The sequence below is a fragment of the Pseudophryne corroboree genome, chromosome 5 (assembly GCF_028390025.1).
Source record: "Pseudophryne corroboree isolate aPseCor3 chromosome 5, aPseCor3.hap2, whole genome shotgun sequence".
NCBI classification, from domain to species: Eukaryota; Metazoa; Chordata; class Amphibia; order Anura; family Myobatrachidae; genus Pseudophryne; species Pseudophryne corroboree.
Window position 1 is genome coordinate 398,897,706 of NC_086448.1, and position 13,915 is coordinate 398,911,620.

General features: G+C 45.0%; 1 protein-coding gene across 3 annotated transcripts in view; it reads right to left on the reverse strand.

Annotated features, from left to right (window-relative positions):
* Positions 1 to 13,915, reverse strand: part of PTPN3 (protein tyrosine phosphatase non-receptor type 3) — a 1,027,556-nt gene that overhangs the window by 330,456 nt on the left and 683,185 nt on the right. For all 3 annotated transcript variants that reach the window (XM_063922728.1, XM_063922729.1, XM_063922727.1), the window contains one exon: positions 6,294 to 6,451. In XM_063922728.1, coding sequence (XP_063778798.1) covers positions 6,294 to 6,451 — 158 coding nt within the window. The remainder of the gene's footprint in view (positions 1 to 6,293; positions 6,452 to 13,915) is intronic.

Here is a 13,915-nt window from a genome sequence, read left to right on the forward strand (position 1 = left end):
AATTTATAAGAGCCCTTCGTATTTGTGATACCAGAGAAGTGGGAATTCAGCAACTGTACAATATGTTAATAAAGTTCCTATAAAGAGGTTATATGGAGGATCTAATTAAAGCTAAAACAAAAGAGTTAGCAGTCCCTGTTGATCAATTATTGAAAACCAACAGCAGACATAAGAACACCAACCGTCGTGTTCGGTGTAATAAATATACACACGACCCACTTTATCAATAAGAAAGCAAGGTCTTTGTGGCCTATGATTAAGACAGACAAAGAACTGGTGGCACTTCATGACAAATCATTGATGACTTCACCTCAAAGCTTACTTGGTATGTAATAACAATATCACAAATGTATAACATTTATGAGAAAACCAAAGAATGGCTGCTTCAAATGCCCGAAGTGTACTACGTGTGGGTTCTTACAAACTGGACCCACATTCCATCATCCCTCTACAGAAGCCAAATTTAACATACGATACAACACCATTTAACTTGCATGAGTCGTTTTGTAGTCTGCACGATTACCTGTCCATGCTCCAAGGTTTATATAGCCAAAACAGAAGTAACATTTCGAGAAAAAATTGCACAACATCACACGTCCATTCGGGCAGCCATTAATACTGGCACTAGTATCCAACCTGTTGCATGACACTTTGCAGAGGCAAAACACAATCTGTCGTCCCTATGTTACTGCATTATAGATCATGTGCCCCCTCATTTAGAGGGGGAGATAGAACAGCCAAACTAATACAAAGAGAGGCGGAATGGATAATGAGATTGGACTCACTTGCCCCTAGAGGGCTGAATTAGAACCTAGGGATGCAGGTATTTCTATAAGCACATTGGACAGCCCTAAAATAAGATTTTACTCACCGGTAAATCTATTTCTCGTAGTCCGTAGTGGATGCTGGGGACTCTGTAAGCACCATGGGGAATAGACGGGCTCCGCAGGAGACTGGGCACTCTTAAGAAAGATTTAGTACTATCTGGTGTGCACTGGCTCCTCCCTCTATGCCCCTCCTCCAGACCTCAGTTAGAATCTGTGCCCGGCCAGAGCTGGGTGCTTTTAGTGAGCTCTCCTGAGCTTGCTAATAAGAAAGTATTTTAGTTAGGTTTTTTATTTTCAGAGAGCTTCTGCTGGCAACAGACTCTCTGCTACGTGGGACTGAGGGGAGAGAAGCAAACCTACTAACTGCGGCTAGGTTGCGCTTCTTCGGCTACTGGACACCATTAGCTCCAGAGGGATCAAACACAGGACCTGACCTTGTCGTCCGTTCCCGGAGCCGCGCCGCCGTCCCCCTCGCAGAGCCAGAAGCCGGCGGGTTGAAGCAAGAAGACGTCCAAATCGGCGGCAGAAGACTCCTGTCTTCATACGAGGTAGCGCACAGCACTGCAGCTGTGCGCCATTGCGCCCACACTAACCCACACACTCCAGTCACTGTAGGGTGCAGGGCGCAGAGGGGGCGCCCTGGGCAGGGTCTCAAAAGTGCCTGCTATCCAAAATGGTTGACACAGATATCGACACGGATTCTGACTCCAGTGTCGATGACGATGATGCAAAATTGCAGCCTAAAATGACTAAAGCCATCCGCTACATGATTTTAGCAATGAAGAATGTTTTGCACATTTCAGAGGTAGACCCTGTCCCTGACAAGAGGGTTTATATGTATGGGGAGAAAAAGCAAGAGGTGACTTTTCCCCCTTCACATGAGTTGAATGAATTATGTGAAAAAGCGTGGGATTCCCCCAATAAGAAAGTACTGATTTCCAAAAGGTTACTTATGGCGTACCCCTTTCCGCCAACGGACAGGATGCGCTGGGAATCCTCCCCTAGGGTAGATAAAGCTCTCACACGCTTATCTAAGAAGGTGGCCCTGCCGTCACAGGATACGGCCACCCTAAAGGATCCTGCGGATAGAAAGCAGGAAAGTATCCTGAAATCTGTTTATACACATTCTGGTACTCTACTGAGGCCGGCAATTGCGTCGGCTTGGATGTGTAGTGCTGTAGCAGCGTGGACAGATAATCTGGCTGAGGGAATGGATACCTTAGACAGGGATACCATTATGCTGACCCTGGGGCACATAGGTCTGGAGGAGGGGCATAGAGGGAGGAGCCAGTGCACACCAGATAGTACTAAATCTTTCTTTAGAGTGCCCAGTCTCCTGCGGAGCCCGTCTATTCCCCATGGTCCTTACGGAGTCCCCAGCATCCACTAGGACGTTAGGGAAATATAAGCCAACATTACGGACTTCAGTAGGAGATGTACCTTACCTAATGTTGGATTATATGTGTGTAATTACTATCAGCCTGAAGTGAGTAACCTACAGTAAGTAGGCTATCTTAATAATTAATTAAATAAATAATATATAGTGATGTGTTACTTTAGTTACAATAGTCAAATGTATTATTCATTATGACATCTATAATCATAATACATTATGTCTAGCATTAATTGTACAATGGTTGAAAATGTTTCTTTATGCTTGAAAAAATGTTTTTAACTTTGTATCTTTATTGTGTTTTTAATTGTATGTTTTTCTAGTTGTCTTTATGTAGCGCTATTGTATATATGTATACATATGTTGGTTATAGTTACCACTAACACAGTCTGTGACCGGATATGGAGGTGTGGTCTATACCACTGGCTGTGGTGGCGGGTATTTAAAGTTGCACATTGTGTTTCCTGCATTTATGGCTTGATAAAAGCGCTCATAGGCGCTGAAACATTATCTGCAAAAGCCCTCTTGTACTGTGATTAGTTCCATCCTTGAGTGCTGCCATTGGAGCTATATATATATATATATATATATATATATATATATATAACACGAATTGGTGGGCGGCACTCCAAGGATTTGTACGAAAATTCACAGCTACACAAACTTAAGTGATCAACGTTTCAGACGCCTTTATTTGCGCCTTTCGTCAGGATACAATTCATATACAAATTACATACCTTTATACCTCCAGAGAAATCCCTCCTGCTGCTCCCGCGTTTCCGGCACCAGCGCAATGACGTCATACGCACGTCTCCATACTAACGGTAACCATAGGAACCGTGGGCAGGACTATCTCCACGGCAACAAAGGTAAACATGAATACCTAGACATCCGGGCCGGCCGGCCCCACAAATACGCGCTGGCTACGAAATCGAGGAGCACCAAGCAAAGATGACTAATAGAAAAAGACACCACTGTGAACACATGCCACACTCCCTTACCCGCCACACTGTGCCTGCGCAACCACAAACACGCGGCCCATGTGGCTCCAGGAGTACATCCCCAATACCAAGTGTTCCCTCCACCTCCAGCCACCTAATTAGAGACCAAATATGTGGGAACTACCTGCTCCCTGTGAGGGTATTGTCATCACGGCCCAGGCATGTATATGGACCCAACAGACACTAATTAATTCCCATCCCTCCAATAATCAAAGGGGATGGTTACCCCTGCCTGCCATGATGATAACCCCCCACTCGCAGAAGAAAATGTATAGTATATGAGGTAATAGATCCCATAAACCCCTCATAACTGCATGCAAAGCGTAGACAGAGATGCCCAAAGATCACAATCAAACAGAACATGTCCAAGACGGAGCAGTCCAGGCCCACTCAAAGAAAACAAAGGAGAGACAAGTTCTCGTTGAGGCCAAAAGGTGCCACAGTGTTGAATTCAAAAATCCATCGTGCCTCTAGCTGCAACAGCTTTCTGTTGCGATCTCCTCCTCTTGTCATCGATGGGACGTGGTCAATCAATTTGTACCGTAGGGCTGCCATTGTATGCCTTGCCTCCTTGAAATGCCTAGCTACAGGCTAGTCAATTTCTTTGCCTTCCAAGGCCTGTCTGATGGCTGACCTGTGCTGCGCTGCCCTTTCCCTAAACATACAGGTAGTCTTGCCAATATAAGCAAGGCCACATGGGAACTTAATGATGTAAATTACGAATTTAGATGTACAAGTGAGCACATGCTTGATCGCTATCTTCTTCCCCGAATGTGGGTGTAGCACAACTGATCCGGTTTCCAAATATCTACATATATATATATATATATATATATACTGTATAAACACACACACACATATATATATATATATACATACATATACACACACATCCATCTATCTTTCTCTATACACATAAGTATACTGTATATGCACACAGTTGTATACACATACATATATACATATATACATGAACATGTGTGTGCTTGTGTATTTAGATAAATAATAATGAAACCAAGAGAGAGAGAGTGTAAGTGTCTGTGTCTGCCAGACCCCCCCACCCATCCACCTCCTCCATCATATACATTTTTTTATAATCAGAACATACGCTTGGTGTATGCTGTCTCCAGTGCAGCACAAGGTTCCTCAGTGCAGCTACTCATGCCTCTGCCTCCTCACACACAGCAACAGTCTTGTCCCTCCTCCTTCCTACCACCAAGCAGTGCACGCAGTGGCCAGCAAAGACTGAGGCAGCTGCAGTAGCACCGACTTCAAGTGTCATCAGCTGCTGTCTTGCATCACCATCCCTGTAGCTTCTACTTTGCTAATGTGGGTCCTTTCCTCCTGCATCCTCATTCTTGCAGGTTGGTGCGATAAGTCAGTGTGACTCAATATAAAGCCAGCGTCTGTGTGCCCCTTCTAGTAGCGGACCACAGTTCAATGCAACGGCTGCATCGCCGCTAGTTCCGCCACTGCTGTGACTTGTCCCAGAATTCTATTTTCAGGAGCTATAGCAATTTAAAGCTGCCTCAGAAAGGACATATTCACCATGCTTGCTGCAAGATAATTTTTATGTAACTAAAACTATTGTTTAGGATGGTATTTAACTCATTTTGTTTTACACTGCACGCAAATAAAATTTTCTCAGCTACAATTTCATATAGTAAAAAGCTTTACTTTTAACTAGTAGATACATATTGTCAATCTACAATATATGCATTAAACATTAGACCCGTCCTCACTCTGGAAGCTACCAAATTTCTTATTCATGCCCTTACCATCTTCGGTCTGTAATAATGCAACATCCTAATCTCTAGTCTTCCTCTCTCCTACCTCTTCTTCTTAAATCTATACTAATCTATCCTCAATTCTGTTCAGCTCAACTTCTTTTCTCATCACTCTGATTTGACCTCTCCTTCATTTGCTCCCCTTGCCCTACAAAATCCAGTTTAATCTCCTCACTCTCCTACAGAAGTGTCTTCATACATCTAGCCTTAATACGCCACACAGCGTGAGATGCCTGGTGTGAGTGAGCCACCAGGTCCTGTGCAACTCTGCTAGTCGGACGTCTTTTTTTGCCGAAAATGCATAAAGTCTAGGATGCACCAGGAGACTCTGCTGATTAATTTGATATGTGCACTTGTATATTGTGTGTGACTCTTTGTATACAGATTCAGAGACTCAGTCACACACAGATATAAAAGTTTCACATATCAAATTAATCAGCAGTGTCTCCTGGTGTGTTCTAGTTGCATTGTGTGAAATGAAGCAAAAAAGATGCCAGACACTAGCAGAGTCTCACAGCATCTGGTGCGCTGAGAGATGCTGTTTGGCGCAATTGTAACAATGATGTATGATGACACATCTGTTTATCTCCAAACACATCTCAAGCCATACTCTCCTCTCTTCACCTTATTGCTGTCTTGCTTTGTGGATTGTCTCCTCTCACTCTTGCATCCAAGATTTTTTCCAGGCTCCTCCCATCCTCTAAAACTCACTCCATCAGACTGTCTACTAGCCTGGGAATATGCCCAAAAAAAAAGACCTGTAAAGGCCAACCTCCAGTCCTCACTAAAGCCATCTGTCCTCCCTCCACATCTGTTCCCTGTCACATCCCAGTTTATACCCAATCCCCTACACCAGGGGTAGCCAACCCTGGTCCTCGAGAGCTACCAACAGTGCAAGTTTTCCAGGTCTCCTCACAGAGTCCACCTGTGGATCTTTTAAAATGTGACAGTTAGTAATAACTGCACATGTGCACCTGGCAGGAGAGCTGGAAAACGTGAACTGTTGGTAGCTCTTGAGGAGCAGGGTTGGCTACCACTGCCCTAGGCTGTAAGCTCTTGTGAGTTGTGCCCTACAACCCTTGTGGTTCTTACCCTGCACTATCCTCGTCTCCCATGAGCTCCTACTCACAGTCTACAACTCTGATCCTTTCTGACCATTCTGCCAGTGAACTGTATATTTCAGTACTACTGTTTATGAACACTTGGTAACACTGTATAAATCTAAAACAAGAAAGCGAAGGAGAAAGAAATAGAAAAGTATCCAGATTTACAAATAAACTATTACCTCAAACTGAATAAGGACAACTCCGGTTTCAAGGCCCTTAGTAAGCTGTTCCATTGACCCTTGCAGTGTGTCACAATATTCCGTTGGAAGAATTATTGGTGGAAAATGTTGGAATTCAGCCTCATCTTCTATTTTTATGTCACCAAAAGGCTTTACAACTGAATAAAAATATGTACTTCATGTTATCTTCAGTAAGGCAGTTAAAGGAATAGACAATATCAGCACATGTACTAGGCTTCTGTGAAACAATATGCGTTAATTAAGCATGGTATTAGAATCCCGGTGGTCGGTATCCTAACAGATCCAGGTGAGCATTTTAACCCTAACCGACCCTTCCTGCAGGCTAACCTTAACCTCATGCCTGCAAACACTCCCCCCCCCCGCCCCCCCCCCCACCCTGCAGCCTTACCCTTCTCACTAGTGCTTGCTTTTTAATGCAAGTGCACAGCATGTGAACAGCTTGTCAAAATAAAACCCCTTCTATTCTGTTTGTACATAATCATTACATTCATACTTGTGCATGTACATTTTTCTGTTATGGCACAGAATTCTGGAAGTGGCTTGCTCTATTTCAGTGTATTCAAAGCATGTCCTGTAGAGGTTAGTATGAATTACCAATGGCCAGGATGCTGGCCGTTAGTATACCTCCTGGCCACCACTATACCGGCAGAGGGCGAGCGCTAGCACGCCCCTTGCAAGCTCACTGCACTCGCCACAGGTTATGTTCTTCCTCTATGGGTGACGTGGACACCCATAGAGGGAGAATCACCTACCTTGCCGGTATTCCGGGGCCGGCATTGTACCGTTGCGTGGAATTCTGGCATCAGCATTGTGATAGCCGAGATCCCATGTGGCGGTATGTTAACCGCTTCCCATTTCGACAGTCTATTCATTCAATGGGATTGTGCTTTACATGTAGAAACCCAACTGAAATGAGCAGGTTGCTGAAATAAATGCACCACTGATCTGAATGAAGCAGTTTGGGTTTTTCTTCAGTCTTATAAATAATAAATAATGATTTAATTAGTCTGAAATGATTTGTAATTCTAGTAGTTAGTCCCCTAGACTCACTCTAACAGCAAGCAATCACAAGTGGGGACTGGCTTACGATTGACTACATAGCTCAAAGCGCTTTTGGATTTTTCTGCGCTCGAGTGGGGCTCCCACGGAATAGTCTGCTTTTTCTCCTAAGGTTTTTTCGTCTAAATTCTGTAAATTAAAATAATAACAACTTCTGACGCATTACAAAGTAAAGCCCTTTGGCATACACCTAGAACAATTTTCATTAATTACACAGCTTTTCCACTGCACTGTGTGAATGGAGCATGCAATTCGGGCTTCAATAAAAAAAAAATATAATAAATATATATACTATTATTATATGGTATTACTGAACTGTGGTTTGCAAAAGTTGATGAGGAAATTATTAAGAAATATTTAATTATTGTTATTTTTCTTCGTGATAAGCTGGAATGCAAAATAGAAGTATTTTATAGTATATATTTTTATAATAGAAGTATTTTCTTATTACTATTTTAGTAAGTATGTTGAAAGTCCAGATGGGACTACATGTCAAAAATAAAAAAAAGGAAACAATTCATAAACAGTAAAGCAAAATAACGTTCCTAAAATATGTTATAACTGTTACAACTGACCTTTCAAATACTGTATGTAATAATGTATGTAATATGACAAGTTAATATGTAAGGGGTGGGTTCATATTCCATAAGTGCACTACACTATGTGGACATTCCCATTAAGACAGTATGGACTTGAATCGAGTTAGAATCTTTTGATAAATACAGTCTAGTCTGCTTTTTATCTCTGATCCTGGTGTTACCACTTATAATGCTCGCTTCTACATTCACTTTTCCCTTTTCTGTTAGGAAAAAAGGAGAGTTTTGGTAGACTTACCATGGTTAACTCTCTTTCTGCGAGGTACACTGGGTTCCACAGGGAAAACAATGGGGTGTAGAGCAGGATCGTGGATCCAGAGGCACCATCAGGCAAAGCTTTGACAGTTCCAGGATGCATTGGGGCCTCCTCTATAACACCGCCTCCGGGCACTGAGACCTCAGTTTCGTTAACCAGCCCAATGCAGGAGCAGGTAAAAGAGAAGGCAGATGTTAGTCACATAGAACCACAATCTCACGACAGGAGACGGTACAAGCGGCTAATGCCATACAACCCAAAGAAGCTAGGTGTGTCAGGGTAGGCGCCCTGTGGAACCCTGTGTACCTCGCAGAAAAAGAGTTAACCATGGTAAGTCTACAATAACTCTCCTTTTCTGAAGCGGGGTACACTGTGTTCCACAGGGAAAACATCGGGGATGTCCTAAAGCAGTTCCTCAAGGGAGGGGATGCGCCTTAGCAGGTAAAAGAACCTAGGGTCCAAAGGAAGCACCTGGGAGGCGTAAATATCAAAGGCATAGAACCGTATGAACGTGTACATTAAGGGCCATGTAGCCGCATTTCACAACTGTTCTGGGGACGCGCCACGGCGGGCCGCCCAAGAAGGTCAGACAGACCGATTAGAATGGGCTTTAACTGCAGCAGGAGCTGGGAGTCCAGCCTGTGCATAGGCTTGTGCAATCACCTTTCTAATCCATCTGGCCACGGTTTGCTTATTCGCCTGCCAGCCACGTTTGTGAAAACCAAACAAAGCAAAAAGGGAATCTGACCACCTTATAGAGGCAGTCCTCTCATCACAGATATGGAGAGCCCTAACCACTTCCAAAGAACATTCTTTGGGATACAAATCTGAAAAGACAAAGCCCGGAACCACAATCTCTTGGTTAAGGTGAAAAGATGACACCACCTTAGTCAAATAACCGGGACGGGTTCGTAGAACCGCCCGGTCCTGGTGGAATATGAGAAAGGGTGGATGACAGGACAAAGCGCGTAAGTCCAACAACCGTCTTGCTGGGGCAATGGCCAGCAAGAACAAGATCTTGGCTGGGAGCCATTTAAGGTCCACCATTTCAAGAGGTTCAAATGGAGACTGTTGCAGAGCATTCAGCACAACAGACAAATCCCATGGAGCCACAGGAGGTACATAGGGAGGCTGAATCCGAATAACACCCTGAATGAACATCTGGACATCAGGTATAGAGGCAATTTTTCTCTGAAACCAAACCGACAAGGCAGATATATGAACCTTGAGGGAGGCCAAACGAAGACCTAAGTCCAGGCCTCTTTGCAGAAAAGCCAGTATTCTGGAAGTTCTGAATCTTAGGACATCGCAATTCTTCTCAGCACACCAGGTGAAGTAATCATTTCAAACCCTGTCATAAATCCAGGCAGAGGTCTGTTTGCGGGCTTTCAACATCGTTTGAATAACCACCTCTGAAAATCCTTTGGCTTTTAGGAGTGATGCTTCAAAAGCCACACTGTCAAAGCCAGTCTGGCCAGGTCTGGGTAGACACAAGAGCCCTGTATGAGGAGGACTGGTTGTTGAGGTAGTAGAAGGGGTTACCCAGTTGATGGACCCTGCAGGTCTGAGAACCAATGCCTTCTGGGCCATGCTGGGACGACTAGCAGCAGCATTCCTCCTTCCTGTTTAAACTTACGTAGAACTCTGGGCAGGAGTGACACTAGAGGGAACACGTAAGGTAGCTGAAAGTTCAATGGGATTGGAAGTGCATCCACAAACGCTGCTTGAGGATCCCTTGTCCTTAATCCAAAGACAGGAACCTTGTGATTGTGTCGAGACGCCATGAGGTCAACATTCAGAAGACCCCACCTATCCACTAGGAGTTGAAAGACTTCAAGATGAATACTCCACTCTCCGGTGTGTACGTCCTAGTGACTGAGGTAATCCGCTTCCCAGTTCAGGACACTCGGAATGAACACTGCCGATATACTTGGCAGATGGCGTTCTGACCAACAAAGGATTCTTGACACTTCCTTCATAGTCATGGGGCTTCGAGTGCCGCCTTGATAGTTTATGTATGCTACAGTCATGGAGTTGTATGACCGTACCTGAACCGGTCTGTTCCGTACCAGAGGCAGGGTAAGTGATAATGCACTGAACAACGCCCTCAGCTCTAGGATGTTTATCAGGAGGAGGGACTCTTCCTTGGTCCACTGACCTTGAAAAGAGTGTTATTCCAACACCGCTCCCCATCCCCTCAGACTGGCATCCGTCATCAGGAGGACCCAGTCGTGGATTCAGAGGGTAAGGCCCCTGCTCAGTTGCTGGTCCTGGAGCCTCCAGGTTAGCGACAAACAAAACTTCGGAGTCAACAAGATCATTTTGGATCTGATCCAATGAGGCAAGTTCTCCCATTTGACAATAAAATGAAATTAAGCGTACTCCACCGTGTCGAACGCCGACACTATCAGGCCAAGTACTTGAATTGACATTCTGGAGTGACGGATGAAGTGTCTTATTCTGTCCTGAATTTTCAGGACCTTGTCTGGAGACAGGAACAGTCTCTGACTGTGTGTGTCCAGAAGCGCCCCTAGGTGCACCATGCTCTGAGCTGAGATCAGCGAGGATGTCTTTCAATTGATCAGCCATCTATGGGCTTGTGAGCAACTCACCGTCAATTGTAGATGACTGGGGAGGACATTGCGGGAACTCGCCAGTATCAGCAGGTCGTCCAAGTACGGCAATATTCTGACTCCCTGGCGATGTAGATGCGCCGTCATCACGGCCATAACCTTGGTGAAGATCCGAGGAGCCGTGGCCAGTCTGAATGGCAGAGCCTGGAACTGGTAGTGACTGTCGCCAATAGCAAACAGCAGGAACTGCTGATGTGATATGGCAAAAGGAATATGCAGATAAGCATCCTGTATATCCAGGGAAACCATATAATCTCCAGGTTCCATCGCCAGCACATTAGAGCGCAATGTTTCCATATGAAAATTGGCTACCCTTACAAATTTGTTCAGTGATTTGAGGTTGAGTGTAGGCCAAAAAGACCCATTGGGTTTTGCACAAGAAACAGGGTCGAATAATAGCCTCTGCCACGCTGGGACTGAGGTACCGGCACAACCACTCCTGTGTTCAAGAGGGAACCTACTACCGTTTGTAGAGCCTACGCCTTCAATCCGAAGGGAGTACCATAGTGCAGAACTGGTGAGGGGGACGTCTCTTGAAGGAGACCGCGTACCCATGAAAGATAACTTCCAGTACCCAAGCATCTGAAGTGGTCTTTAACCAGGGAAAACTGTAGAAGTCAGCCTCAAAACCTGGGCTCCACCAGGGGAAGGCCCACCCCGTCATGCAGCAGGCTTGTATTGTTTTGAGGCAGGCCATCGGGCTGCTCAGGACTGTTTTGTCTTGGGCTTGGTGGTCTTGGGAGCACAAGATTGTCTGGGGTAAAGACTGGCCCTTAGCTTTCCCTTGAGGTTGAAAGAAACAAAAAGTGGTAGTCTTTGGCTTCTGTGTAGAAGGATTGGTAGGGGGAAGAAAAGCAGTCTTAGCAGCTGCTAATTCAGACACTATTTTATTCAGGTCCTCTCCAAATAAAATGTCCCCGGGGAAGGGAAGTACCTCCAATGTCTTCTTGGAGTCCAAATCCACTTTCCATGACCTTAATCACAGTATACGGCGAGCCAGGATATATGTGGATGACTCTTTGGCTGCCATTACCCCGCCTCAGATGATGCCTTTTGGATGTAATAGGTGGTGGTGCATATGTGAGACAGGTATTGTCTGGCCTTGTCAGATATATTCTCGGGCAGCTTATCCTCTAACGCCCAAACCCACGCCTCAATACCCTTTGCGACCCAAGAGGCAGCTATGGTGGGCCTATGAATAGCCCCTGCAAGGGAATATATAGATTTCAGGCCTCCCCTACACGATTATCTGTTGATTCCTTCAAGGAGGTGACAGTAGTGACAGGCAGAGTAGATGACACCACGAGACAGGTGACATGAGAATCCACCAGCGGTGGGATCTCCCACTTACTACATAACTCTGCAGGGTTCCTTCCTGATGTCCACAAGATGATCAGAATGGGGTAATACCGTTTTAACCCCCTTCTGTTGTTTAAACGTATCAGTTTTCTTGGCCACTGTAGTGGAATCCTCATCCTCAGTGATTTATAGGATCTGCTTAATAGTATCCACCAGGGCAGGGACATCAACCTAGAAGGCAGAATCCTCATCAGAAACACATGATTCAGAGTCTGACAGGACCATATACTCCCCCTTCTCATCAGATGAACCATCAGCGAGGTTAGTGGATTGTGAGGAGGAAGCAGCCCGCTTAGAGGGCCCAGAGACACGAGAGTGACCTGAGGTAGATTTTTGTCTAACCAAAGACTGATTTAACTGTTGCAGCTGGGTAGACAAATTTTCCGCCCAAGGCGGATTTACTATGGGGACAACTTGTGGTTGCAGTGGCACCGGAGGTCCCATAGGGGAGGCTAAACGGTCCACCAGAGTCCCCAGGAAGTTAGTGAACATAGCCCAGGGTGGCACCATTGTAGTGACAGGAGCTGCAGGGTGACTGGGAGGTGTATGACATTTAGAACACAGACATCACACAATACTTTCCCCTCAGGTAAAGCTCTGAAGCATGCTTTGCATCTTACAGGAGCTTCCAGAGTTTTACTGCCCTTATTGTTAGACACTGTAATAAAGCAACAATCAGGCTATTAGTACAATGAAGCCAGACAGGGTTCATAATTTGCGGACAAAGTACACAAACAGTGTCAGAATACACAAACTTGTGAACTAAATCCCGGTGTATGTGACTGTAACACAGTAAAATATCTGTATAGGGATAAGTACTGTGTACACTATATTAGAGGACCATGACGCACCTAGTAACTTCAGATATAGAATATAGTTGTAACTACTTTAGATGGGATACACATGCGAGTGAAACTATACAGCAGGAACAGGCAGACACAGTCACAGGCAATTCAGAGATTATTATTACACAATAAAACTGCACTGGACTAGTGTATATATATATATATATATATATATAAAAACACAGTGCGGTCCTAGACCAGAGGTATATATCAGATTACTCCTACAATATATTCTGAAATAGGTATACACTTTCTTAAGTAACGCTGTCTGTAATAAGACATGTAGATTACTCAAGTGTCTGTAAAGTCTCAGCGCTGACATAACAGTGCTGCGGCGCTTGAAGCCTTCTTAGCTTTTTCAGGGCTGCCCAGTGCAGCCCCCATGTTAGGTGACCTGCTGCCTGCAGGTACCACTCGAAACAGAGCTCTCAGTGCCTGGAGGAGGGGTTATAGAGGAGGCCCAAATGCATCCTGGGATAGTCAAAGCTTTGCCTGATGGTGCCTCTAGATCCAAGATCCTACTCTACACCCCAATGTTTTCCCTGTGGAACACAGTGTACCCTGCTGCAGAAATAAAACTATTATTTATGTTTGTTACTGTTTATCGCAGGGGTTCTTAAACTGTGGATCACGACCATCTCAGCATGGGAGTGCGCTGTAGACATCTCAAATTTCTCTGCAAGGCAGATCCGAGCAGTCTGAAATTAAGTTGCAGAGTCTGTTACATTACTTCATACTACTCGTGATCATCCTCTTCAGTCTCACCTCCACCCCAGTGCCCAGCCTCTCTTGTCATCCAGCCCGGTAGCAGGCTCTGCAGCCGCCGTAGAAGCTGACAGCCAGCACCAGCAGA